This window comes from Linepithema humile, chromosome 6, assembly GCF_040581485.1.
Source record: "Linepithema humile isolate Giens D197 chromosome 6, Lhum_UNIL_v1.0, whole genome shotgun sequence".
In the NCBI taxonomy this organism is placed as follows: domain Eukaryota; kingdom Metazoa; phylum Arthropoda; class Insecta; order Hymenoptera; family Formicidae; genus Linepithema; species Linepithema humile.
In genome coordinates this window covers 17,461,027-17,485,913 of record NC_090133.1, presented here as the reverse complement: position 1 = coordinate 17,485,913, position 24,887 = coordinate 17,461,027, and the positions used below count along the sequence as shown (strand labels likewise).

Sequence of the window (24,887 nt, the reverse complement as noted above, 5' to 3'; positions counted from 1 at the left end):
TGGCAGACAGTTAATTGAAAACGACGGTAAATTGCTGTGAAATATTTTATCGTCATGTTGAAGTTTAATGAGTTTAAATATGACAACGTCAGTATTGCATATTTAATAAAAGTTATGCTGCAGAATACATAAAATGAAGAAGTGGCGTTTTGTTTCTTATGAATTTAAATATCGATTTCTCCGGAGAGAAGAATTTAATTCAGTCTTTATCCAATTATCTAATTACCGAGCTCCTATAATACGAATGCAAATTAAGCAAGGGACACGGCCTGCTCTGTGATCCGGTATGCATCTTTTTGGAAATACCTCCGGAAGTACATAGACTTGTTCTCTTAGAATGGCCAGGTGCAGCGCTATTGTCAAATATGACCTAATTATGATAGTAGTGTACCGATGGAGCGCCGAGCGTCTGCTATAAATGGACCCGCGTAAACCAATCCTGATGCACCCGCCAGCATCGCACACCGACTATAATACCTCCTGTAATAACGGTCAATTCGCGTCCACCCCTCGCCCACCATTCTCATACCGCATGCTGCGTTCCTCATCGGCCGTAGGACGTAGACGCGTATGCCGAATCCTATCGATCCGTCGAACTGATTGACGTATCGACACCTGTCGCCGCTACCTGACTTTCGTAAAACTTCGAATCGCGGTGGATCACAAATCCACAGACCAGGCCGGACGCGATTCTCTCCGCGTAAATCGTTTCGTGATAAACATGTGCGGTCGACGATTGACAACGAACCGAAAGAATTCTCGCAATACGAACTTTGGTTCTCAATCGGCTCACTGGTGCTAGTATTTTTATTTTTGATGCTAGATATTAAATATTGGAATCTGTGATATCATAATATGTATATAGTGATGGCAAGATTCCAAAGCTATTCAAATAATTTTTAAAATATTTAAAATTTCAGTAATTTTTGATAAAAATCTTAAGACTTTGTGGGAATTTTATTATTATAAATATATATTTTATTTACTTTATAAATATTTATTGCTTTTTAACATAAGGCAATACATTTTTTATTAATGTAAAAGATAATCATTTTTAACGTAGATGTTTAGTACAATTTGTTATATGTAGAATTTGTAATGTCTATAATACTGATGTAAAAAGTAAAAACGTGCTAAATGATAATAATTAGCGCCATTAGTGATAATTATGCATATTCATTCACCAGTAATTGTAATGTATCATTAACTGTCGCAATAATGAATGGAATACGTTTTGCATATCATTTGAAGACTATTGTTTGCCAGAGATAGTCGATCTTCGTAATGCTAGAATGTCTCTTTGCAGAAACCAAAGGTGAGCAAGGACATAGGCTGAATTCTGACAATTTTCAAAAGTGATTGACATATCGACATCTGTTATCCGGTTGATTTCGTCATTGTATCATGCAATTTTGAGGTTTTATCGATTTTTCCGCATATGTGCAAACTTGTTTGCCACAAAAAAGTCGGTGTACCAAATAATTTTTATTTCCATTGTCATTGTAATTGAATTAGTGGCATCAATTAAAACTTAATAACGCGTTACCATATTTGCCAGATTGCGTTATAATTATTATAAGCGGTTTACACGCGGTAATGACTACGAAAACTTGATTTAATTATAGTTGTATAGAATATGAAGAAATAATATTTAGCACGTTTGTAGATTTTTTGTTAACAAATGAAAAGATTGTAATGACAATACAATATGGACAATGACGTATGTGACGTTGCCGCAGGGAGACGTACAAATTTAGGTGAGAGACAGGTGACAGAAGGGACACGAAACTGGTCGGTTGTCATTTTCGTCTCTGTAATTCAATACATGATTGATGTATCGACATCTTTGATCGAATCGAACCGTGTTGGTTTTGATTAGTTCAGTCATTGGTTGCTAAACAGAAAGGTAACGATTTCGGCCTTACTTAAATTTTCAATTATTGTTGCAATGGTTAGTTTTTTCGATAATTTTTTTTTGGGAGGATTGAGTATTAGAATATCGAGTACTGGAAACGTATAATTTTTATACAAGATTATAAACTGACTTTACAGCGAAATATAATATCTCGCAATTTAATTATCTTTAATCACAGAGCATTTTTCTTTTTCTTTCTCGAGCGATCGCATCAAATTTTCGCCGATGTTTAAATCCCAAGAACGGAAAGAATGGATATCATCAATAATCGAATCGCAAAGTTTCTAACAAAGTCATTTACTTATTATTAATTCTTCTTATTAAATTGGCAACGATGTTTCATTAACGAAGCACAATTAATCTCCCACAAGTTGCGCGAACGAGAAAGTTAATAATAAAGTGAGCGTTAACAATAATCAACAGTTTACTAGTGTCATAACGGTCAGTTCCCCGAGGAAGAAGTTTACGTTGCATTTTTATTAGCTTATCAAGGTGCAAAAGAATTAAGATGAAAAAAGGCGACGATGGCAACTGATTTCCGTGATCACGATATTCCAAGGAGAAATCTTTGAATCACTTGAATCACTAAAACTTTTCAAATTACGGGCAAGATTTCGCGTGTGTAATTTAGCACCACGTTACGAAAGTACGTAAAAATAAGAGAAGTTATGTTTTCTGTAACATACACCGAGTGCAGTCAGCAAAAGTTTTCTTACCACTGTAATACTTCTAAGACTTATGTCGACAGTTTTTTCGCCAGAGTTTCGACATTTTTACGTCTCAACACGCGTTCATAATCTTCGATTTATCTTACTTAATAACTTAATAATCTTTAGGTATTAAAAATGCGTCCATATTTTAAAATAATTTAAAGCGATCAATATAAAAAAGAGAAAAAGCATTAAATTTTTAATAGTTTTTAGATTATTCAGATATCCAATGTTTTTATCATAAAATTTTATAATTAGGCAAATATGCGTTATACATATTTGTGCAAAATATCCGCAAAAACATGAAGACTTATAAAGAAATTTTGCTCTCAGGTCATTCTTTTAAATTTTAGGGTATTTAACATTTATCGTCGAAATTCAAGCAATGGGTAATGAGAAATTTTAATATAACTCAAGTTCGATGAGGTTTGCACGAGTCAGTGTAATTAGCGCCTCAATAATCGAAGCCTAAAGTTTCCCCTCGACCTTACCGGCCCATTGACACTGGCAGCACCGTTACCAAGTACGCCAACTAACCCCCACCCTTCTTTCGCCGTTCAAATAGTGTTGGTGCAAACTTGTCCAAGTTCCGACTGCAGCTCGAGCTAGGTAGAATACGTAATGAGTACGTGGGCTCTTGACTTTGGACCATTATACGAGCCGACCCATTATGACTAATCGCTCGGTATGCCTCGCTATCGAGCTTCAGCTAGTTATTCGCGTGGCGAATGAAACTCGTATGCGTACAAGAGTCGCAGTTGTTACCACGGATTTACGTTCGAACAAGTCCAACCACGTTTCAACGGAGTTGAGAAACGTTCTCTTCGGCGAATATCTTGATGAAACGCGATTGTAATAAGGAAACCGTGAAATATAAAAAAATTATAAAAGAGAAAATTGTTATAATTAAGTAAAACTTTCACCAATCATTTTCATCAATCGTAAAGATCGATGTTATATATAGAATATATAGAATATACCGCAACTATTCCGACTATCAAACCTCTAGTTAAAGTGCGGACGGATTAAACTCTTATTTTACTACTTCACGTCGCTCGACGTGAAGCGCTTCCCGCACGAGAGATCGAAAATTTCTAGATAATTTCTCGTCACACGATCATCCCTCGTGAAGTCGTTCACTCGGGCGCGACAGCGTGCGATCTAATTTCTAGCTTAATTTCGAAGGCAGACGCGGTCCGTGTGGGGAACGATGCGAACGCGAACGGTCATACGCGCAGTCAAGGGATGACAGTGCGAAAGGGAGAGGGAGAGAGAATGAGCGGTAGAACGATAGCGATAGGGGAGAAGAGAGGGGAGTTTAGGTATCAGTGGTTCTATAGCGATATATTAGCGCAGCGATTGCCGCCAGCAGCCTCGGCCTAAGTGAATGGCTCTGCCGAGGGCTTTGCTGATTATGGTGTCGCCATTGATCCAGATCGAAATTGGCTTGCCTCTGTCATGGAACGCGCCCAGAGGACCATTAATATCCTCCGCGGGCCAAGAGCGAACAGGCGCGACGCCCGTATTGATGGCGAAGAAGAGAAGGGGAGGAGAGGTCAGATAATCACAAATACAGCTGCAGATCGAGGTGCGAAGCCTCTCTCGGCACTGTCAGAATACATCAGCTCGCCTACCGGTTAAATAATTAGCATTCGATGACTCCTCGTGTCTCTCTAGCAGAGAGTTTATTTAGAATCTTAATCATTTTTGAAGATTTGGCACAGACAATACTCAAGTGCCGAAATTGAATATCTTAGAAGATGGTGTTTCGTTCAATATGCAATACTTTAGATTAGTTTTGTATAAAAAAGAATATTTTCTTTTAAATATGCAATATCTAGAAATATACATCAGTTTAGTACATGTGACTTTATGCATACTAATTTTTTTTTAATATGTAACATTTATAGCTCTTAAGATTTTAAGAAGCAGAAATGCTATTAATAATAGAAAATATGGTACTTTTGCTGTATTTACTTATACAGAACATATACACAAGAAATATTTTTTATTATATATTGAAATTTTAACATATTACATTAATTAATTTTTATATAAAAAAAATAAACAATTTTTAAGGTACCTTTATAGACTGTCAAATGAAAAATATTATAGTATATAATACTGAGCTTTCGACAGATAATCAATTCTTCGGCTTTAAGCAGTCGGCTAATGACAAAAAGGACCGTTCGATTTATAAATCCGTTTTAAATCCGTGATTAGGAGAATGACAGTCCGTTATTTGTCTACCTGTCGGTGGAATTAATAAATTGTCTGGATTAAAAGGTTTCACAATCAGTAACAAACGTACTACTCTCGGAGATTGGATTTGGCGTAAATCGCTGAAACTAAAGCATAATTTTCGCGCACTCTCAATTGTCTCAAACGTGTTCGTTTACGCTTCCACCTTTTATCTTTCTGTCGTCTAATTAACGGGGGTTACAACGGGGAACCATGAAAGAATAAAGGTGTTTCGTATTTGATCGCACGAATTACAAAATCGAAGTGTAAAATTTATAAACTAACTACAGAGTGCTTCGACGCGTGTAACAGATTATAAATATCGGATCGCATATACAAACGCCATTTCATTTATCCATAAAATTTTCCGATATAGATAAATTATGCAGCATCGGAAATACGCCAATAATAGCGATGGATTAATTTAGATCGTTCACGAGCATTTATGATTCGCTTTTGCTCGCTTATTGCTCTTTTCAGTCCAATGAATAACTTATTTGTGAAATAAATATCCTAACGCTCGTTTTCAGCCAATAATGAATAGAAATATCAAATTTTTGTTGTCTGACAATTTCAAACAGGATATATTATAATTATTTTTTAAATCAGATTATTTGCATTCGATAACAATAAGCAGGTTTTACATTTTTTATTATTGATTTATTGTTGGCATTAAATTAAAGTATGCACTTTTATATTGTAATTAATTTTATGTAACTTTGACGCAGTTTTTAAAATTTAACAATAAATATCTATAGACATGTCTGCAATATTTGAGTCACATAAAATAGAAAAAAAATTCTCTGATAGAGTAATACTAGTAATAAAATACTTGATCTAAACTAACAATCCTTAATGTCGATTAACTTGACTGTATGAACATGACATTTGATAGCACACTTAAGCGCGATATATTTTCGACATTTTGACAGAATCACGTGAAATATAACGTGTGTCTGACACGAAGAATTACATGAAAAGTGAGGATAGCATTGCTTTCGACAGTTGGTCTCTTCTCACTCGGAGCTGTAATACTGATATCAATCTTTATGGGTTAATTGAAGCTTTCAAAGATAGTCGTTTGTTAGATTGAATTAAAAGCCGAGTAATTATCGGACTTATCAAAGAAACCTATTTTCTATTCGCTCAAATAAAAATACCACAGCGGCACTCTACATGTTGGCAGTGATTGGCACATATTGACTGTATATAGGGAGTCCGTCAGATTCGCCGTTTTTTGTTCCAGTTATATTATTCTATTAATTTATAGTCGATTTTTCCGTAATAAAAACATGAATGAGTTGCCATCGCCGTCACTTTTCAATTTAAAAGTTTTGTTTTTTGAAAGTTATATTTTGAAAAGTTAGTGGAAAATTAAATTTATAACAATGTAAAAAGTTATAAGTATTAATTGAACGTATGGAATTTACATGAAATTTTTCGAAAAACAGTCGACGTTGAATTTTTTTCGACTAGAACAAATTTTCGGTGTATATCTTTTTCGGGACATATCGTGTGAATGCGGCGATGAAGACTCGAGGTAAAACTTCCTTCCTCCGTCTGTATCTGTCGATTGCCAATATCTCGGCAAGACGGTAAGAGACGGCGGGATCGAACAGGCGGGATTCTTGGTTCTGATAAGAGTTAGTGCTCACTTGTTGACCCGTTTCAAGGATCGTAACTAATCGAGATACGAGACCAACGATTGAGAGCAATGATGTGAGAGACCACAGATGCTATAAGTTTCGAATTTGTTGAAAGATTTTAATACGTGAAAAACGTAACATAGAGACTTTTACGGTGATTTGCACCGATCGATCGTGAGGTTTCGAGACAGTTTTGTGACTTTCAGTCGGCTGATTTCTGTTTTCGATTCGTTAAGAACGACTTACGCTCGATTGAATGTTGGCGGTTTCTCGTCGACGATTGCCACAGAGCGAATCAACGATACGCGGATAACCGAGTGCTTGTGATACCCGATTTGTCGAGAATTATCACGGCAAATCGAGAGAATCTGCGATCGACTGAGTGTTGGTAGTCCTCAGTGGCGATGCATGCAGGGCCATTAGTTAGCAACGGATGAGCTTTACGCTGAGTGGCATTACGAGCGAGTAAATTTTCTGTTTTATCGTCTGCATGCGAATCATCGGTACGTAGGCATTTCGACACATCGTTTGGCACGATCCGTTTGGATCCGCTGTTTGGGTAGCTGAGTAGAATTACAGACGCGGTGCGCCGGCCAATGGCGACCCGTTACAACGAATAGCCACAATCGAAGCTGATAATAGATTGCAATTGTTTGCAAACTGCAATCGCTCGCTACAATCGCGTAGTCATTCCATTTGTATAATATGTTTCGATAATTGGCGGCTTTTACGTGCGAGTCCGATTGGGAAATACGTATGTTTCGACGTCAACGACGGGTCTCTCTTCGTTATCAATAAGGTCGATCTGTCGTATCCCGGAAACGTGTGTCACGGCGCGCGCCTTTGTTCAAGTTGGATTGCTTCCCCTCTGAATCTAATTGTCCGCAGTCGGATCAGCTCTAAAGCAGTCGCGAGCATAAACGGCGCCAAATAGTTTCGGCCTGCCGGAATTTTCGCACATCAAACGCCGCTTTAATCTCCTTAACATTAGCGTGGCTATGAGAGATCAAAACGTATTTCGACTGAACAATTTTCCTATGTGGAAAGCTCTATTACTAAAGCTTGGAAATTCCAATTTATTACTGCCAATATAAGCAGAGGACTTAGTATGTTCCATTTTTGCTCAACGCCCGGTGATGAATTAATATTCGAGCGTTGCCCGTTATCAAAGGGGTTTGAGTCAATTTTTATCAAAGCTGCCCTGTGATTTAATTTATAGATAACGTAACACGAATTAGCTTAGAAATTGAAAGCTGGTGGTGCTAAAGTGCCGTAATGAAAAGTACGCCTTTGGCGAAAAGGCGGGACGGAAATAACGATTGGCGGGCAAAAGGGGTGGATAAGCTAATGAATGCCATGTTAAATTCACCTGTGCACCGACGAGGCCAGCGCGTAATCTAGGGATGTCCGTGTGACTCCAGTCTGATCTGGCCCAAGGGTCGACCCTGCCGAGGTCGCTGCTCAGGTTGACCTCGCCAAGTTGATTGTGTACGAACTTTCTGACGTTCCAGGGCAAATCGTTGTGCCTGCGAATTGATACGTGGTTTCGCTCACAATCAACTTACAAATATAATTTGTAAACTGTACGATATCTTACAATTAGCATTATCGTCTACGTCTATTTAAAATTTATATTTTACATTGATATTTTTTACTTAAATGTTATTTACGAAATAACATATAAATAATATGCATTCAAAATACACAATTGTATATGCATATATTTCAATATAATGTTTGATATCGACAAATTACAATGTAACTTGAGATTAATGAGAAGATTGAATCGGAATAGATTCATCTGGCTTCGAGTATCCAGATACAATATCCATATCATTACGCGGTATGATGTATGTTAATATTTCGAACTGATTATTTGATACTAATGAGAAAATATACTCTGGGAATCTATAGAAAATTACATGAAACCAGCCGACAGCTTGAAACAATTCATATTGTTTTTAAAGATATATAAATATTTGACTTATAATATTTTATATTTATATATGTATATATATTGAAGCTTCTTTTTATTTGTATTAATGTGTTTGCGAATTTTTACCATCAATCACGTATCGAATTACAAATACTCACCCGTCGATCAGAGGCACTTCAGTGAGGATCCTCCTGATCACGTCCAGCCTCTGCTGGTGCGTGGCAGGCGCGGATTGAAGGAGAAACGGCAGACAGAGGCCTCCGAGGAGCAGGACGGCTACTAGGAGCAAGACAGGCGCTAATAGCCGACACCTCCTGCGAGGACTCTCGTCTCTGCGATCCTTGCTGCTGCCGCTGCTGGGCGAGTCCTCGCACGGCGGCGGCAGTCGCACGGTGCCGTTACACGGCGCCACGTCTGGCAGTTCTGTTAGGCACGTGGTCTGAAAGAAAAACCGAAATCGGAAATCGAAAATGTTCTAGCTGCTTTGATTTCGATCAATTATTAATCTCGTTGCAGGAATCATTGCTTTAAAGAACCGGAAAATGGAGAAAGGATTGGAAGTTTTATGGCCAACAATTTTTTTTTAAATAAAGCAAAACCGCCACTATATATAAAAACCGCTGCGTGTATTGTGCTGTATTTTTTAAAAGTTACAAAATATATATTGTGATACATTTCTATTTTAGCTTGCAGCAGCAGTTTTGTTTTATTTTTAAATAAATTTTTAGATTTATGTGCTAGCTTTTTTGAAACTTGGTATATGAATTATTAACATTTCTTCCTTTCTTTTACATCAATGTTTGTTAACTTTGGTAATTTAACAAAATAATTACTTTCAAGCGTCTTCCTATATTTGTGATGGCAATCTTTATCAAACTTTTTGATCCGAGTGAATACGTTCGGGAAAAGTTAAGCAATTGCGCGTCTTAACGGCTGTTTAAATATCTTTTAGAAAGTGCATTTTGCTGATGCACATATAGCGAAAACGAACGCTACGGCGGTTGCAACCTGTCCGCGGAAAAATACAACTACCGTAGATGGAAGTGCAACCTCGAAAGTAGGGAAGGAAGGAGGGCTACTTCGCGGCGTCACTGCGACGCTCTGCAGGCAACACGGCAAACTTTTGTTCGCCCTCCTTTCGACCACCATAAAACACGTTAACGCCTGGCTACGGATTTTCCGCGTGTATATAACACACAGCGTAGAACGTAGTTGCGACCGAAAGATGCGGGGGATACTTGGCGAGCCTTTGGGAATTTTCTCGGTTTCTACAGTTGTCATAAACAACTCATAAAGTCATAACTCTCGTGTACATTTCTTCGTAATACTCATCAGATTTCACGCAGTTACAGTAAATCGAATAAAATCTTAGATTACCGACATTATTTACGCAAAGAGGAATAAAAAATTCTGAGAAAAAACATTTTTTTAATCTTCTGCTAAAAAATCTCGAGTTTCAGTTATTTTTGTAAAATGCTATTTGTCTTTTTTTTCTTTTAATTGTAATTGTATATGTATATATTATTATCATTATGTATACATATATATGTATATCTAAATAACAAACAAATTATTTTATTCACTTATTTCAGTTTATTCTATCCGCTGCAGATTTAAGCTAAAACTGCTTTGCATCAGCTTCATCACACAACTGATGAATACCTAGTGATATGTATTACCGAACGAAAATCAATCCACATACTTTACTTTAGAATATGGATTCATACCGCAAATTTGCTATGTCACAAACGCAAACGAATGGTAAAACGCATTTTACGTTGTCACAATTTTTTTTAAAATAAATATACGTACTGGTTTTCAACGAAATTTTTACGCATTGAAACGAAATTTAAACTTGAAATTTTATTCTCCAATTTATTATCGTACATATTTAACACAATTACTTCCATATGTTTCGTTTTTTTTCGCGGTTTTATATATTCATTTTTATAAATCTACTTTTAAATTTTTATAAAAATCATTGAATAAAACATCATTTGTCTGTAGCTTGTTAAAAGGTGCATAAAAAGCATCAGGCTTCTCACTATAATATTCCACTTTTTTATAATGCACAATATCTCAATATTAAATTTCTCCAATATTAATTAAATAATAATTAATTAATAGTATTAATTTTTATTGTAAAGAAATATTGAATCTGTTCTTTGTAGCTGTATTTTTTGTATTTTTTCTCTCTCTATCTTCTTTTACTCTAATGCTTAATTATATAGATTTTTTTACTTAGAGCACAGAAAGTGTAATCTAGTGTAATATTTAGGGCGGTATTCATAGTTTGTTCTTATATTCAAGATTGTCTTAAGCACGGACTTATATTCGCTCTCTTCGTCACACACAATCTGTGTGCATAAAAAGCACCGTCACACAATCTGTGTGTGACGAAGAGAGCGAATATAAGTCCGCGCGACGATCTTGAATATAAGAACGGACTATGCATACCGCCCTTAGTTACAAAAGATCCGCTTGTGGCGCTGCGCGCGTTACCCCGCCATAAGAACTTTGTACTTTCTACCGCCATAAAAATTTTGCGTTGCGTAGGTTCTGGAAGCAATCCGCGAATGTTCCACGATTAATCGCGTATTTTACCCGTTAAAAATGCATAACGAGTGCAATTTTTTGTCGAAAGTGTCGACGAAAGTGACGGGTGATTGCTAGAACGTATTATTTTTACCGGGGCGTTCGCGATTAACGGCATTTCGTCGATCGCTTTGTCGTGAATATGTAGGTTACAATTCTAATGAATACAGATTTTTATCTCTCATATATTCGCGAAAATTTTACCTATTCTCTCAAAACGATATATCTTTTCATTAGATGTAGCATGTTGAAAATTTAGATTTCGTCTCGGAATCATATCAGGCAAATCGTACATGCGCATTCGTACGTGATGACCTCTGCGTAAGCACAACCATCGTAAATCGTCTCGCTCGGAGTATTTGTATAGTATCGAGTAGACCACCGATGTACAAGGTCAATATGTGTTAGCTCTGTCGACATAGCACAGAGTGTTTTTTATTTCGTTTCGCGTATCGCGGCATATTAAATTTGCGACGTAAATTCGCGATTTTCGCATGAGTGCGGGTTGATTTTTACTCGGTAATACGCGTAACTAAGTGTGGATTTCCGGCATTCGTAGAATCTTTGGTGGAGCTGATGCGGAGCAGTCGAGGCGGAATCTGACAAAAACGGCTGACAAACTACAATACTTCAGCTGGTGAATACAATTATTTTATTATTTAAATTTTTATATGATACACATACAATTACAATTAAATAATTATTTACGCAATCTATTGCATATTATTTAATTAATGAATTAATAAATTACTTAATCATTAAATTAATTTAATTAACTGAAATGGAAATAAGTAAAATGTAATAATCGATACGTGTAAAATGTATTAATTCATAATAACTATATAATAAAAATGATTATTTTTTCAGGTGCACCCGATGGCGTACCCAGCTGGAGTACAACGACTGGTGAGTGAATACATTCATTATATTACGCTTACACAATTACATTACTTGCATAATACATAACTGTGATAACACAGTTATATATTTTACATATAATTGATTAAATTTTACATGGCTCAATTATTATTTGACTTGTTATAATTATTATAATCGATTTAATTATTTAATTGAGAAAATCGAACAGACTCAAAAACTTTTGACGAAACATTCATATTATCATAAATGGAAAGACTTAGAAAACAATTGGAGAACTGTGCAGAAAAAGCTTGAGAGATTAACATAGTGAGCGCGTACAGCTTTTCGATACTTTTATATCTCGGCGAAACTTTTATTGCTTTGACGTATATCTTTTTTCCTGCGTACGAGGCGCCGAGTTTTGCGTATTTATGGTGCACAATAATGCGGATATGCGAGGGATACAAAGTTTTGCGAGGGATGCTCGTGCACGCAGTGGAACAAATTCGAACGAGAACGACGAGCGCCGGATGAAGTCGGTGGATTCACTGGCGAGCAACGAGCTAAACCGCGAAAGTTATCGTCGGTATTATCGATGCGAAAGAAACAGCAGTGTGCATTATCGTTGAAGCGCGAAACGGCGAACGCGATACCCATTTTTAGCCATTTCTCCGTCTTCTTGCTCGCAACTCCGTTCGGTGAGAATCGATTGTCGATATTGCAACTAATTAATAGCTGCCTGGAGGTAATGAAAATGAAACCGATAGGTGCGCCATTTTCACGCAAATAACTGACAAAGAAGGGAGACAGTCCTCATAATTCATTGTTTAAACTCAAGACTGATAATTATATAGCGCGTTGCACTTTTACAATTTTTTTCTTTTATTATATACATATATTCTTGAATGAATTTTATTTTATTTGTCAAATATAAATGCACTTCTTGTCACATTGAAAGCAATTTACGAAATTGATAACGCAAAGACAATTTCTTCTTGCAAATTTGTTTCATGATTGATTAGAGAGAATAATTTCAACCTCTGGATTTTTCTCGCGGAAGTAATCGCTGACAAATTAATTCGTACATCTTTAACGTCCTTATTTAAATTAATTCGTACTTTGCTGCGCTGGCTATGTAAAGACAATTATTGTCGCTCGTGATAGTAATAACGGGCGACCGGCCTTTTAGCACTGCTCCTCTGGAAATTTAACGAACAAGCGAATTCGACGTTATACTTTTATAACCGCGCTAAAAACTTTTTACCGCGAACGTAAACATATTAATTAGGCGCGTTAATTGAACGCGTTTAAAAATGTAACAATGCATAAAACGGTCATGTGAGATACGATATTTCAGTCTATTTTCTGGATTTTCTTAAAATTTTATTTTTTATGAACAATAAATACAAAAGATCAACATATCATTAAAATAATTGTTTTTCTTGCATAATTTTTATAAATGCGTGAAAAGTTTCCAATTTCTCAGAGATAGTAAAATATTATTTAGTATGTCAATACCGTAGAAATTCTTTAGGGAGCAGGAAAAAAATCTCCGTGAAAAAGATAAATACATATATATCTTTAACTTTAATTTCCACAGAAGTGGAGAAATAACACGTTACTTATTTTAAGAAAGATTTGGAAAGATTAAAATGGGACAATATTAGAACTAATCTGTACTTCGAGAATCAGTATTTTGACGAATAAAATGAAATAGATGATGAGATATGCAAATGATAAATATGAATTAGATTAAAAAATTTCCATGTTTTTCGTTAGAAAAATAATGTTTAGTTATATATTTTTAATTTTCCATTAAAAAATATGGCGGTATCATGTGCCATCATTTGTCATGATCACGCCGTTTCACTCTACACTCCAGCACTTTTAGTATTCTGAAACTATAATAGAACCCCTTCGGCATCTGACGTGTTCTTACACGATTTCTCAAGGAGGCGCGAAGTGTGAGATTCATAGTTGGCTCTTTAGATATGCGCCGGGAAACCCGTAGGCGCACGCCATAGACGATTCCGCCTTGTGTCTGGTTAATGGAACTAAGAAGCTCCTAAACGTATTAACTGCTGCAAAGGACATTGGCTTTGATCCGCCAGTGACAAGCGCTTGCCTTCGTTCTCGGCTTTCGAAATAGCGCGCGGTCGACGCGTAACCCACATTTGAAGCGTACAAAAATAAAGCTGGTTTTTCACAAATAAAAGTATCAACAAAGCGTTTTTAATTAATTAAATTGCATGCAAAATTCAATTGATTTGTTTTTTTGGTTTTATTTATTTATTTTTTTTAATCAAAGGTGAAACATATGTCTTGAATGGCATTTATTATAGCTTTCTTTTTTATCAATCCTAATATGAAAAGTTATGAAAGACGAAAATTACGAAAAAATTAAATGCAAGATGTAGATACGCGCGAAATCTTCCCGTCCTTTCCTGAAGAAAAAGGATTTGCGAAGGTAGCTCAAGAACTTGTCCTTTCAGAGTGACAAGAGACTTAGTGATCCCTCCAGGAGGTGTATTCTCGTTAAATGAGTCTTGTAACGAGGCTCCTCGCCAAACTCTAACTAACAGGACCTCCTCTCCTTCAGGATTCTTGAAGCGCGCCAAATTTTATGTCTCGTTGTTGCGACGACGGAAGATAAAAGCCACGCGAGTTTGGAGAAACGCTTATCTAACCGTTCATAATTTCGGAAATTGGACAAGTGGGACGCGAGGATAGGCGATAAGTTTTAAGCCGTAAAGTCCTTTCTCGGAGTTTACCCGTCGTTAATAGCGCGCCGTTGCGGCGTCGAGGATCAAGGCTCGGGGAGGATAGTAAACGGTAGTTAGACATGGGCAAGCGTCGAAACTCCAATAACGAATATAATTCATTGTCGCATGTCCGGTTCAAAGCCGCGCCAAACGCACCATTCGCGAGCTTTTCCGCTAAGTTGACGACGTTTCCACCTTTTTGCGTGTGCATGTGTATATATATATATATATGCGTGTGTGTGCGTGCGTGTATGTGCGATCTGTATGTGCGTGCACGGAAGCATGGTGGAGGGCGAGAGAAAAGGAGTTGAAAGGCGGCGCGGCTAGACGCTGCGCGCGAGAGCATTGTCAAGTTTTCGTATAAATTTCTCCTCGACGTGAATTCAAAGAGCGCCGCAGGGGTAGGAGAGGGCTCGTATAAAGCGAACCCGGAAGGGTGGTCGAGACGAAACGAGAGCGGAGGGCTGGCCTAAGGAGGAGAGGCGCGGCGTTCGAGACTACGTACCCCCTTATGTCTCCCTGCTTCTTGCCTTTATCTCGGCTGTCTCCTCGTTCTCTTAATTCCGGTGCGATTAACGGTCTGCGTCGCCGAGAAAATTAGTCCTTCTTGTTTCCATCCTTTGCTCGCTCTCTCTTCCCTCTCTACTATTCCTCGCGTCTTCACCATCTTGGCGTTTCCATTCTCGCCTGCTTTTCTCGCTAATTTTCTCACTCGCCCTTAAACGCGAAGACGCGACCTTTCATCGTTCAGTGATTCATCTTTTATTTCTTTCTTTTAACTCAAAAGCGTCAGACAAGTTGGATATATTGCAAGCAGATGATGGTACACATTTTACGGCTAAAGTGTAATGATAATAATACACTCTGTAGATGTATAGTTAAAGGGATCGGCATGTGTCCTCTTTTATTTCATGCGTAACAAAGTTTGCACTTTATTCTGCAACGAGCGCAGCGTCACGTCGATGCGAGTTTTATGTTAATTAGTTTAGTCGAGTGGCGCTTACCGAATCGGACGAATGAACCGTGAACAGATGCGATTTTCTGGACGTTAAACAATGCCGCTGTGTAAGAAAAAAATTCTGATTCGCTGAAAATTCGACCGGACTGTGGCAACGCGGGCATTTTCAGCTGCGAGTTGATAGAAAGGAGATAACGAGAAATGTTATAATTATCGGGAATTGTGTTCCATTCGAAATTATCAACACGCTTGTCATGGCGAACAAATATCGCAGAGTCCGCTCGTTTGTTATCATTTCGTGCTGCATCGAACGCGCGTATTCCCTCGACTCTTTTAATCCCTACCGGTCGGAACGTTAATTTCGCTATTCTGTCTTTAATTGTGTAAGCCGCTCGTTAAATGTAAATTTTCCGCGTGTGACAACAGGAGGATACGACAGTCCACGCAGTTTTAGACTCGCGTGGATTAGACTTAATGAATTTACGCCGCATTTTGGCGGTCCGAATGTCGACGGACGAGGCGGAGATGCGCTAACGTACGGGACATTTAGTTGGAATTAAGGACGACCTTTGTTCCCGCGAGTCGTCGCACCCGCTGTACGCAAATTCGCACGTTTCGCGTACATTTTGTTTTGAGTAATGAGCGCGCACCTCAATTGGCGCAAATACTAACGCGGAACGCGGAGAAAATAGGGTGGATGAGCTTTTGTCTGGCCGGAAAATAGCGGTGCTTCGTCTGTCGAATAACCGGACAATAATTTACGTTCTCGTCGCTGAAGACAAAGACGAGAACACACCGTATCTCTTGACATATTGTATGGTTAATGGGGTTGGGAAACAGGATGTTTCAAATTCATCGCGCTATCTTTCACTTAAAGTGTTTTCGACCGTTTAGACTCTTGTCAGTTTTCTCCCAGCAATATTCCAATAATCAAAACTATAATTCAGCGTTACGCTGAACAAAAAAGACAAAACGAAAAAGAGGATTGAAATTAAATAATTCTTATTTTTGACACGTCGACTTTTCATTATTTGTAATATAATTTGATATAAAATTGCACTTACAATTTCTGTTGTCGGTGAAGGCGCGATAAAAGTTCTCATTTTAAACGATATGCATTTCTCAGCGTAAACACGCGTTGACTCTCGTTTGTCTTTAGGCTACTTTCTTTAATAACGGCTACAAGCTTCTCCGATGCTTTTAGTTAATTAACAATTATACGACCGACGACGCGGGAAAGAACGGAGCAGGAAACCGACAAGGCGGACGGAGCGAGTCGCCTTTGTAAAAGGGAAGCTTGTCGAAGGGAGCAGTCTCTTATTGGAATTAAATAATTTAATGCGCCGCGTAATTCCGCGAGCTCTTACGGAAAGTCCAGGCAAGCTCTGTTCAGCATCTAAATTGAAACTTCGGTCTTCGATATCCTTTCGCGACGAAACGAAATACTGCGCATTGTTGAATTAACTTTCAAACGTTTGCGACGCTTTTCCTTCGTATTGCGCGCGAAAGCTCCGTTTGCACGGCCTTTCTTGTTTCGTTTGCTCGCCGTTTCTATAATCCGATTAAAATCTTATATAATTCCGCCCGTCGCATTTGTCTGGACAATAGATCCACAAATGCTTTTTTTTATGTTTATGAATATATTTTGAATTTACTTCGCGTAACTTTATTTATTTATTATTCTGTGATTTACTTGAAACGTTTTAATTTTATTGTCAGCAAAGATTTTTGTTAGACAAATACAATGATGCGCAGACCGTTCGCTTCTTTGATCTGCAAAAGAGTTGTATAATAATTAATTTCTTTAATATCATAACAGCTTTGTTGACAACGAATATTTACCGTTATAAAATTGCGGCTAACATGAAAAGGAAGTAATGTTATATTGGAAATATACTATAATATTGTAAATACGCGCGCGATCTTTACACACATACATACCTTATTGTGGAATCGAAACTGAGTAAAAATATTTATTATATATATTTCAATTTAATGTTTTTTTAAGTTATATTTTTCGATAATAACAGTCTTTAAATAACAGTATTGTTTATTTTTTATCAGATAAAACAGTTGCAGTAATTAAACAATATTTTCCACGGGACGTATTTCAATAAATTAATAATATACTCTAAATCGTTTTAAAAAATTTTTTGCATAACTTTTAATAAATTTTACGAATTAACAAAAAGAATTTAATTTTTGTTCAAGAAAAATTATTTGGGGATGTCTATATAATTTGAAAAAAAGTATATTACGACTTTTGATATACCGCGTATGTAACAACTTTTATATCGTCTCAGCGTTTCTATTAAATTTGCGCGCTCCACGCTCTTGTGTATCGGCGGAAAGATCTTTTCTTCTTGCCTTGGCCCATTTCCCAGACCGACAATAAATTTCACCGAAGTTCTCGTGCTTGTCATTTTCACGATGACACACAATACACGATGCTTCATGCATTCTTGTAAAATCTTTCGAGAGCGGTTCTCATCTTGAAAAATTGAAACAGGATTCATGGATATTCCTACGTGTCTGTCTGAGATGTTGTTTTCCTTCGCATACGCCATGCGTGTGAATCGATATTCACGGTTTTCAAAAAGAATTTCCCACAGGGACTCGCTTTCTCGCAGTGCAATTAAATGGAAACGCTTTTGTGCGTTCAGTAGTAAAGCAAAAGTTTGTGGCGCCCGGAAGCAATGCGACATATTTGCATTATGAGCTATCACTTATTAGCACAATAGAACTTTTTCTGAAATTTTTTAAAGCCGTATTTACCATCAAAACTATATTAAATATTGAACACAAAGTCGTATAAAAAACTACATATATGTATATGTAAAGAATTTACGGGAGAAATATTTTTTCTTAAATAATTAGAGATACATAAAAAAATTTTCCGCGTTTTTACGGCGCCATAAACTGGAGCATCTGCTCATCATTTCGCTTTGCCTTTGTTGAGTCTGTTGCGCATGAATTTCCATCTTTCCTCGTTTCCCGATTGGGCTATAACTTCTACAAAGTGATAACTTTTTTTTCTCATTTCGGAAGAGAGAAGAAACTTTGGTCTCTTTGCGAGCGAGTTAACTTAGCGCTGCCCCAAAGTACTCTCGACCGCCACCTTGTTTTTTCACTCTCTAGCGAATCGACAATGAGAGATGCATAAAACATTACGGAGCTCCGATTTCCTAATCTCGTAGTGTAGGCAGCGGCCGCTCTATAATCTGGACCTTCTTTCTGGAAAATGTTCATTGAACGAGGTATCTCTTAATCCATGCGTACCGCGATTTGTTAAACTCAATTTCGGTAGATTAATGTGAACGCTAATATTTCAGAACTAATGTTTTCATATATATAATAATCGAAAGATTATATGACTATTGCAGAATAAAGCAGCATAAAATATAATAGAGGTCATTAAGTAGTTAATATAATAATTATAACTTATTTGCAATTTTTATGAAATATGGTTCTGTTAGAAAGACTGTTTAAATCATGTATCTTCCGCTGAGATAATTGAATTTTAACGCGCTTTTTGCGCATAAAAAATACATTTTTAAAGATTTAGCAAAGTTTAACGTGGTTAATTACATAATATTTAACGTAGTTACTTTTATCGTGTTTATTTTTTCTGTAATAGTGGAGTATAATTTTATGCTCAACGATGTAAAGTGAAGTATGTGGTTAACTTAGTTTTCCCATACTTGTTACTAAGATTATTTTCATAATCACCACCAGCACAAATGTATGATAATGCGCAAACCGATAATCCTGGTTTTCATTTTAACATTATAGGATAACGTAGTTTTACGATTCGATGTACTTTTCATTTAGTGCGCAGATCATTACTAAAAATTTTATTAAACAGAATATAATTACAAATTTGTTAAAACACACTTTACGAATTCGATATTCAGCATTGAGCATAATTTACGTTCGCGCGATACGCAATATTGCTTGGATGCAGCGACGGGAACACGTTTGAAATGTGATTTTAAAAAATATGGAAAATTTGTCTTCACGTCAAGCGTGTTAGCAGGCGGCCGCAAAAGAGGGATGAAACTAGGAGAGCGAAAAATTAATTGCGACTGATCCCTTCCGTTTCTTCAACGTCGCGGATGAAAGATGCATAAAACATTATCGTCGATCGCTTCACCGACAGCGTGGCGTAATTTTTGATTTGCCTCTTTCCCTTTCTTTTAGATAGATTACTTGTTCGGTGTGACGTTTCGATTTATTTCTCGTAATTAATTTGTCGACGACGTAGACGAGCAGTGAGGTAATGGCGCGCGAGATGAAATCGCAGACATGACGATAATCTGATATCGTGACAGGCAGGGGAATCGTTCAAACAAGTCGTCACCGTGGAATCATCTAATGCGCGACGGGAAGATCGAAGGGCGAACGTCACCCTACGATGTCATAGCGTTGATATCGAAATGCGATTTTTCCACCCCAAGGGTGGAAAACTTCGACTTTGCCAAGTCCGAGCAAGTGATCGAACTTCGAGAAACTCAGCTGATTCCTGCCGTTAGCCACCCTTCGGCCCTTTTCTATCTCACCCGCCCGAAGATGAAAGATGCATAAAACATTATCGGCATTCCGTTAGCTGCGGGTCAGCATCCGCCGTCCCTCCATTGAAAAGCTATCTTCCTTCCGCTCTCGGTTCTCGGCTCGACTCGTGTGCGCGCGCTCGCGTGTTTCCTCAGCTACTCGCGCTTATGAAAAACGCCCGGAGAAAATAAATCGGGTTACGACCTGCTCCTCACCGTCGTTACTCCTCGTCACAATGCGACGAGATCCTTTTTATCCCTTGCCTTCATCATGTCCCTCGATACTGATCACGTCGCCCGATTTTTCAAAGCTTATTTTTTAGCCTTAAAACAGTTATTATTGCATCTTTTAGTTTTTGTATCAGCACCAATAATCACTGTTATTCTTTAGAGATCCTCCAATCACGAAACGTTGTGTAAACTTTATAAAACTTTTGTGGAAATTACCGTTTTAGCATTTATATAATTTAGTATCAGCTAAATTATTATTTTGAAATATTGATATAAAAGCGTAGGTACCTGATTTTATGAGGGGTTGGTTGGATTTTAAAGTTTTATCGATCGCTTCTCTCCTTCTTTTTCTCTTTATTAAAAATAGATTTTTTTTGGTGAAATTTTTTACCTTTTTCTGGTTACATTCATTTGTGCAAGTTTTTGTTGAAATGTAATATTTAATCATTAGTAAAAGATAATAAGAATTTTTATATTTTATTATATACGTGTACGTGCGCAGCTAAAATATGGATATATTGCAAATTAAAAAAAACTGTATTAAATTCACAAGCTTTGATTAAACCTCAGGCAGTGGATAAAAAATATTGAAAATTAAATACAGGGAGAACAAGATACCATGGACCTTCCAATAAAACATGCCTGCGCTATACGTGACTGAAGAATTGAAGTTTTACGATAAAATAACGTATATATATTGTCAGATCACGAATTCTTACTTTTCCAAACGAGATAATTCATACATTGTAGAAAAATTTATTAATATTATGATATATTTAATATATACTTAATTTATTTTAGGATTTTATATTATTATTACATACATTTTAGTACATATAATCATATAGATTATTTATTTAGTCTTTGAAATGTGAACAATTTTTTGGTCATATTTGTTTGCAATGGACATACGAAGAGCGATCGTTATGCCAATATTGAAAAATTTAATATCAACTGATTCTTGATTATTAAATTATTGGGGTTAGATTTATTTTAATTGAAATGTTTTAATTGAAATGACGATTTAAATTATCGTGCGTTGAAATATGTTATAATAATTAGCCTCTTTTTTATTATGATATTATTAATTTATTAATATAAATATATATGAAATATACGTGAAATAAGTCAGGAATTATTTGCTAATAGTTGATCAGTCAGTATGTGTCTACGTTTATATATGTGATACGTGTGTGTATTTTTTCGGAAGACAAGATATTTTGTTGTGGAAAACTTGATAAACTCGGATTTGACGAAATGCGGAAATGCGATAACTTTAAAGCGGCACGATGTCGCAAACGTCTTCATAAACGTGTGATTTCAAAGAAAACAACGGAATAACAACGTATACGAGCAACTTTCTGACAAGCAAAAGAATCAAAATTTTCAAAATCATACAATTTATTCTTTGATTTTTTTGATAAAAATTTTGGCACGTGCACCATATTTATTTTAAAGAATATCAATTATATTTTGAAAGAAGTATTTGAAAAAGAACGTGTATAAAAGTTTCTATCATACACACACACGTAACAAATGATCGTTTTTTTAACTGTCAAATCCATTACTTTAGTTTTATTTCTAATTAACACAATTGTGTTAATTAATTTGGTAAATTACATTCAAGACCTTTTCAAGATTTACTACTATTCGATTATAGTTTTTGAATGATTTTTGAGATTTATATATATTCGTTAAAACATAAAGGTCATTGAATAATTTTGCCATTAACATCTCTTGGACATTTAATAGGAACGCAAACGGCTTCCCAAACGACGTCGATATTTTAAGTGGCAATTCCCGAATTGCTGGCGTGTAAATAATTTAGGCGAATAAATTTGCCGTATCCGTCTCTGAGGTTACTTGAGAGAGAGAGAGAGAGAGAGAGAGAGAGAGAGAGAGAGAAAGAGAGAGAGAGAGAGAGAGAGAGAGAGAGAGAGTCTAGGGACAAATAAGGCTGGATCTTCCTTTGCGCATTAAATCCTGTTTATGCGATCCCTGCACGGTACCTTACGCGTTAAATGCGAGGCCTTAAAATGTTTCAAATCCTATCACGAAACACGTGTTGCTTTAAATTTAATAAATTAGTTACATATAGTATGTGTAGGTGTTTCTACTTTCAAACACGTATTTATATTTTTGTAGAAAATTCAAAGTAAATATTGGTATTATTAATGTTAGCATAATTTTAAAATTTTCGTTGTTTGTAAATTTTATATTTTTATTTGAATTAAAATTTAAATAGGAAGATCATATAAAACTCATACCACGTTAAAGCTTCTCGATTATTTCCTGTCTTTCATTGAAATACAGAAATTATGCATTTTTCTAATTTTTAGAATTTTTTTGCGGATTTTTCCACAAGACTGACAATTCCACCGAAAGTCATATTCGCGATATTCGGAGCGCGCGAAAAACACGGTCGGGCGATTTCTCGAGAGAGAGAAAACCTCTCACAAAATTTCCGTGGTTGTCGGAGAACCGCCGCGAGGCGCGAAAATATCGTTGTAAAAAAAATCATTTGGCTTCGTTCTCGTAAACGGCGACAACTTAAAAATCGATGCACTCGTTAAAATGCTACCGCTTTACTGGCTGTACTGGCTTCACTTGCGGTCGCATTTCGAGAGAGCAGTTATATTCGCAGATAGTTTCTCTGCGATTCTGTTAATTATGAGTGTTTTTCAGTTTTTTTGATTCATTTCGAAAAACATTGGCGTATTATTTATTAATTGTAAGACACACATGTTATAAGTCTCATATTATTAGATTTCAACATTTATAATCGGAGGAAATTGATATTTGCAACATATTTATTGAACTGAAAATGAGTGCTACAGCATTTATAAGTTTAATCTCGTGTAGATGTTTCATTACAATTTGATTTGTTTTTTTAATTATCTAAGAGATATCCTGCAATTTCTAACGTTAACTTTATCGATAGATTTTAAGAAGCTATTTTTTAGATTTCATAACATCTGAGACTTAAAATCGCCATTACAAAGAGGCTAGAATAGTTGAGACAAAATGCTAGAATCGATCAGCTAGTTCGCTACTATTTGTATCACGACGAATTCTTTCATATATACATGTTCTTTTGTTATCTTTCATCTCGAAGTGAATCTTCTTTCCAATGGGAAGCAAAGCGATGGGATTGAGGTTAAAAAAAGAGTATCGATAGCGTCGTGAAGTTTGCTATGAAATTTTAAAGTAGAGAGTTTAAAGTCTTCTGGCTCTTAACCCTTAATTGACCATATAAAGTATTCGCGGTTCCCCGAGCTTTTAGTATAATTTTACGTTGTATGTTGCACGTTTGAAATTGAAAAGACATTTTTACAAGTATTCTAATGAAAGAGAGACGTTTAGCAATTTTTAAAATAATTTAAAATATATTTTCCTTTAAGAGAATTTTTATTATATTTCACACTTAATTCTTATGCAAATGTTCTATAACTTCCCTTTAAATTTTCCCACAGCAAAGATCTTTAATAATTCATAAAGAATCCATTGTTAAAATATGTGCTGATAACTTTGGAACATGCTATATATCGTTGCCTGGTGCGCAAGAACTTCTTGTCTGTATATTTAAGAACTTCCACCGAGCCCACCATCTCTTGCTGGTTGGTTTGTCCGCTATCGAATCTCCATTGTCAAAAATTACGACGCACCACTTTGATCACGATTTAATAGACGCGCTATTTTGCGAACTTTAGCGGAGAAATGGTGTAGACGAACTTCTCTCCAAAGTACGTTTAAGCGATGCGGCTTTTGGATGAACTGGCACTTCTACGAAGTAATATTTCGTAGTGTCTTACGCCTTATAAATCTCTATTGTACTTTCCACGTTGTACGCATGCAATAATTAATGTTTTGTGTTAGTCAAATTTTAAAATCCCATTTCGCAAATAATTGATATGAATGTTCCATATAACACACGATAGGAATAAATAATTACTTTAAAATTATTTATTGTTATTATAGTTATTTTTTTATTATTATTTAAATTAGATGCGTATTTTTAAATTGAAAAAGTTTTTAGTTACTTTTCCCCTTAAGCCGAACACATATAAAGTTACACAGAAAAAGAAGTTGTTTAATAACAAGAAAAGATTTGTAATTGGTCGTTTTCTAAAAATTTATTTTAAGCACTTATTTTAGGAACTAATTAAAAATTTGGAAAATAAATTTACAATTTTAAATGCACATCTGGACGATTGAGAAATATGCATAAAATTTCGATTTTTAATCTAATGATATTTTCTTTGGGTCAAAATTTTTGGCAAGAAAATTGTCATATGATACATTTTTACAGCAATAGATAGTGTCAATACATTCGAGCAGTTGTAGAAAAAAACAGCAGTATTTTCTAACCGAGAACTTTCAACGACTTCTTGCGAAACTTTTTTAATTCGAATCGATCCGCGGATACGACTGTATCTTTCTAGTATAACAGATATTTATAAGAGAAATTTTCTCTTTGGTATTTGT

General features: G+C 36.1%; 1 protein-coding gene and 1 long non-coding RNA gene across 4 annotated transcripts in view; one reads left to right on the top strand and one right to left on the bottom strand.

The window, feature by feature from the left end:
- The window catches only part of LOC105674746 (uncharacterized), a 282,873-nt gene that overhangs the window by 68,130 nt on the left and 189,856 nt on the right, over positions 1-24,887 (top strand). Inside the window, exon 9 of the long non-coding RNA XR_010890693.1 lies at positions 11,911-11,949. This is a non-coding gene — a long non-coding RNA (uncharacterized lncRNA). The remainder of the gene's footprint in view (positions 1-11,910; positions 11,950-24,887) is intronic.
- Positions 1-24,887, bottom strand: part of LOC105674721 (dipeptidase 1-like) — a 123,105-nt gene that overhangs the window by 40,433 nt on the left and 57,785 nt on the right. For all 3 annotated transcript variants that reach the window (XM_067357035.1, XM_067357037.1, XM_067357036.1), the window contains exons 4-5: positions 8,607-8,887; positions 7,882-8,038 (exon numbers count right to left, since the gene is read on the bottom strand). In XM_067357035.1, coding sequence (XP_067213136.1) covers positions 7,882-8,038; positions 8,607-8,887 — 438 coding nt within the window. The remainder of the gene's footprint in view (positions 1-7,881; positions 8,039-8,606; positions 8,888-24,887) is intronic.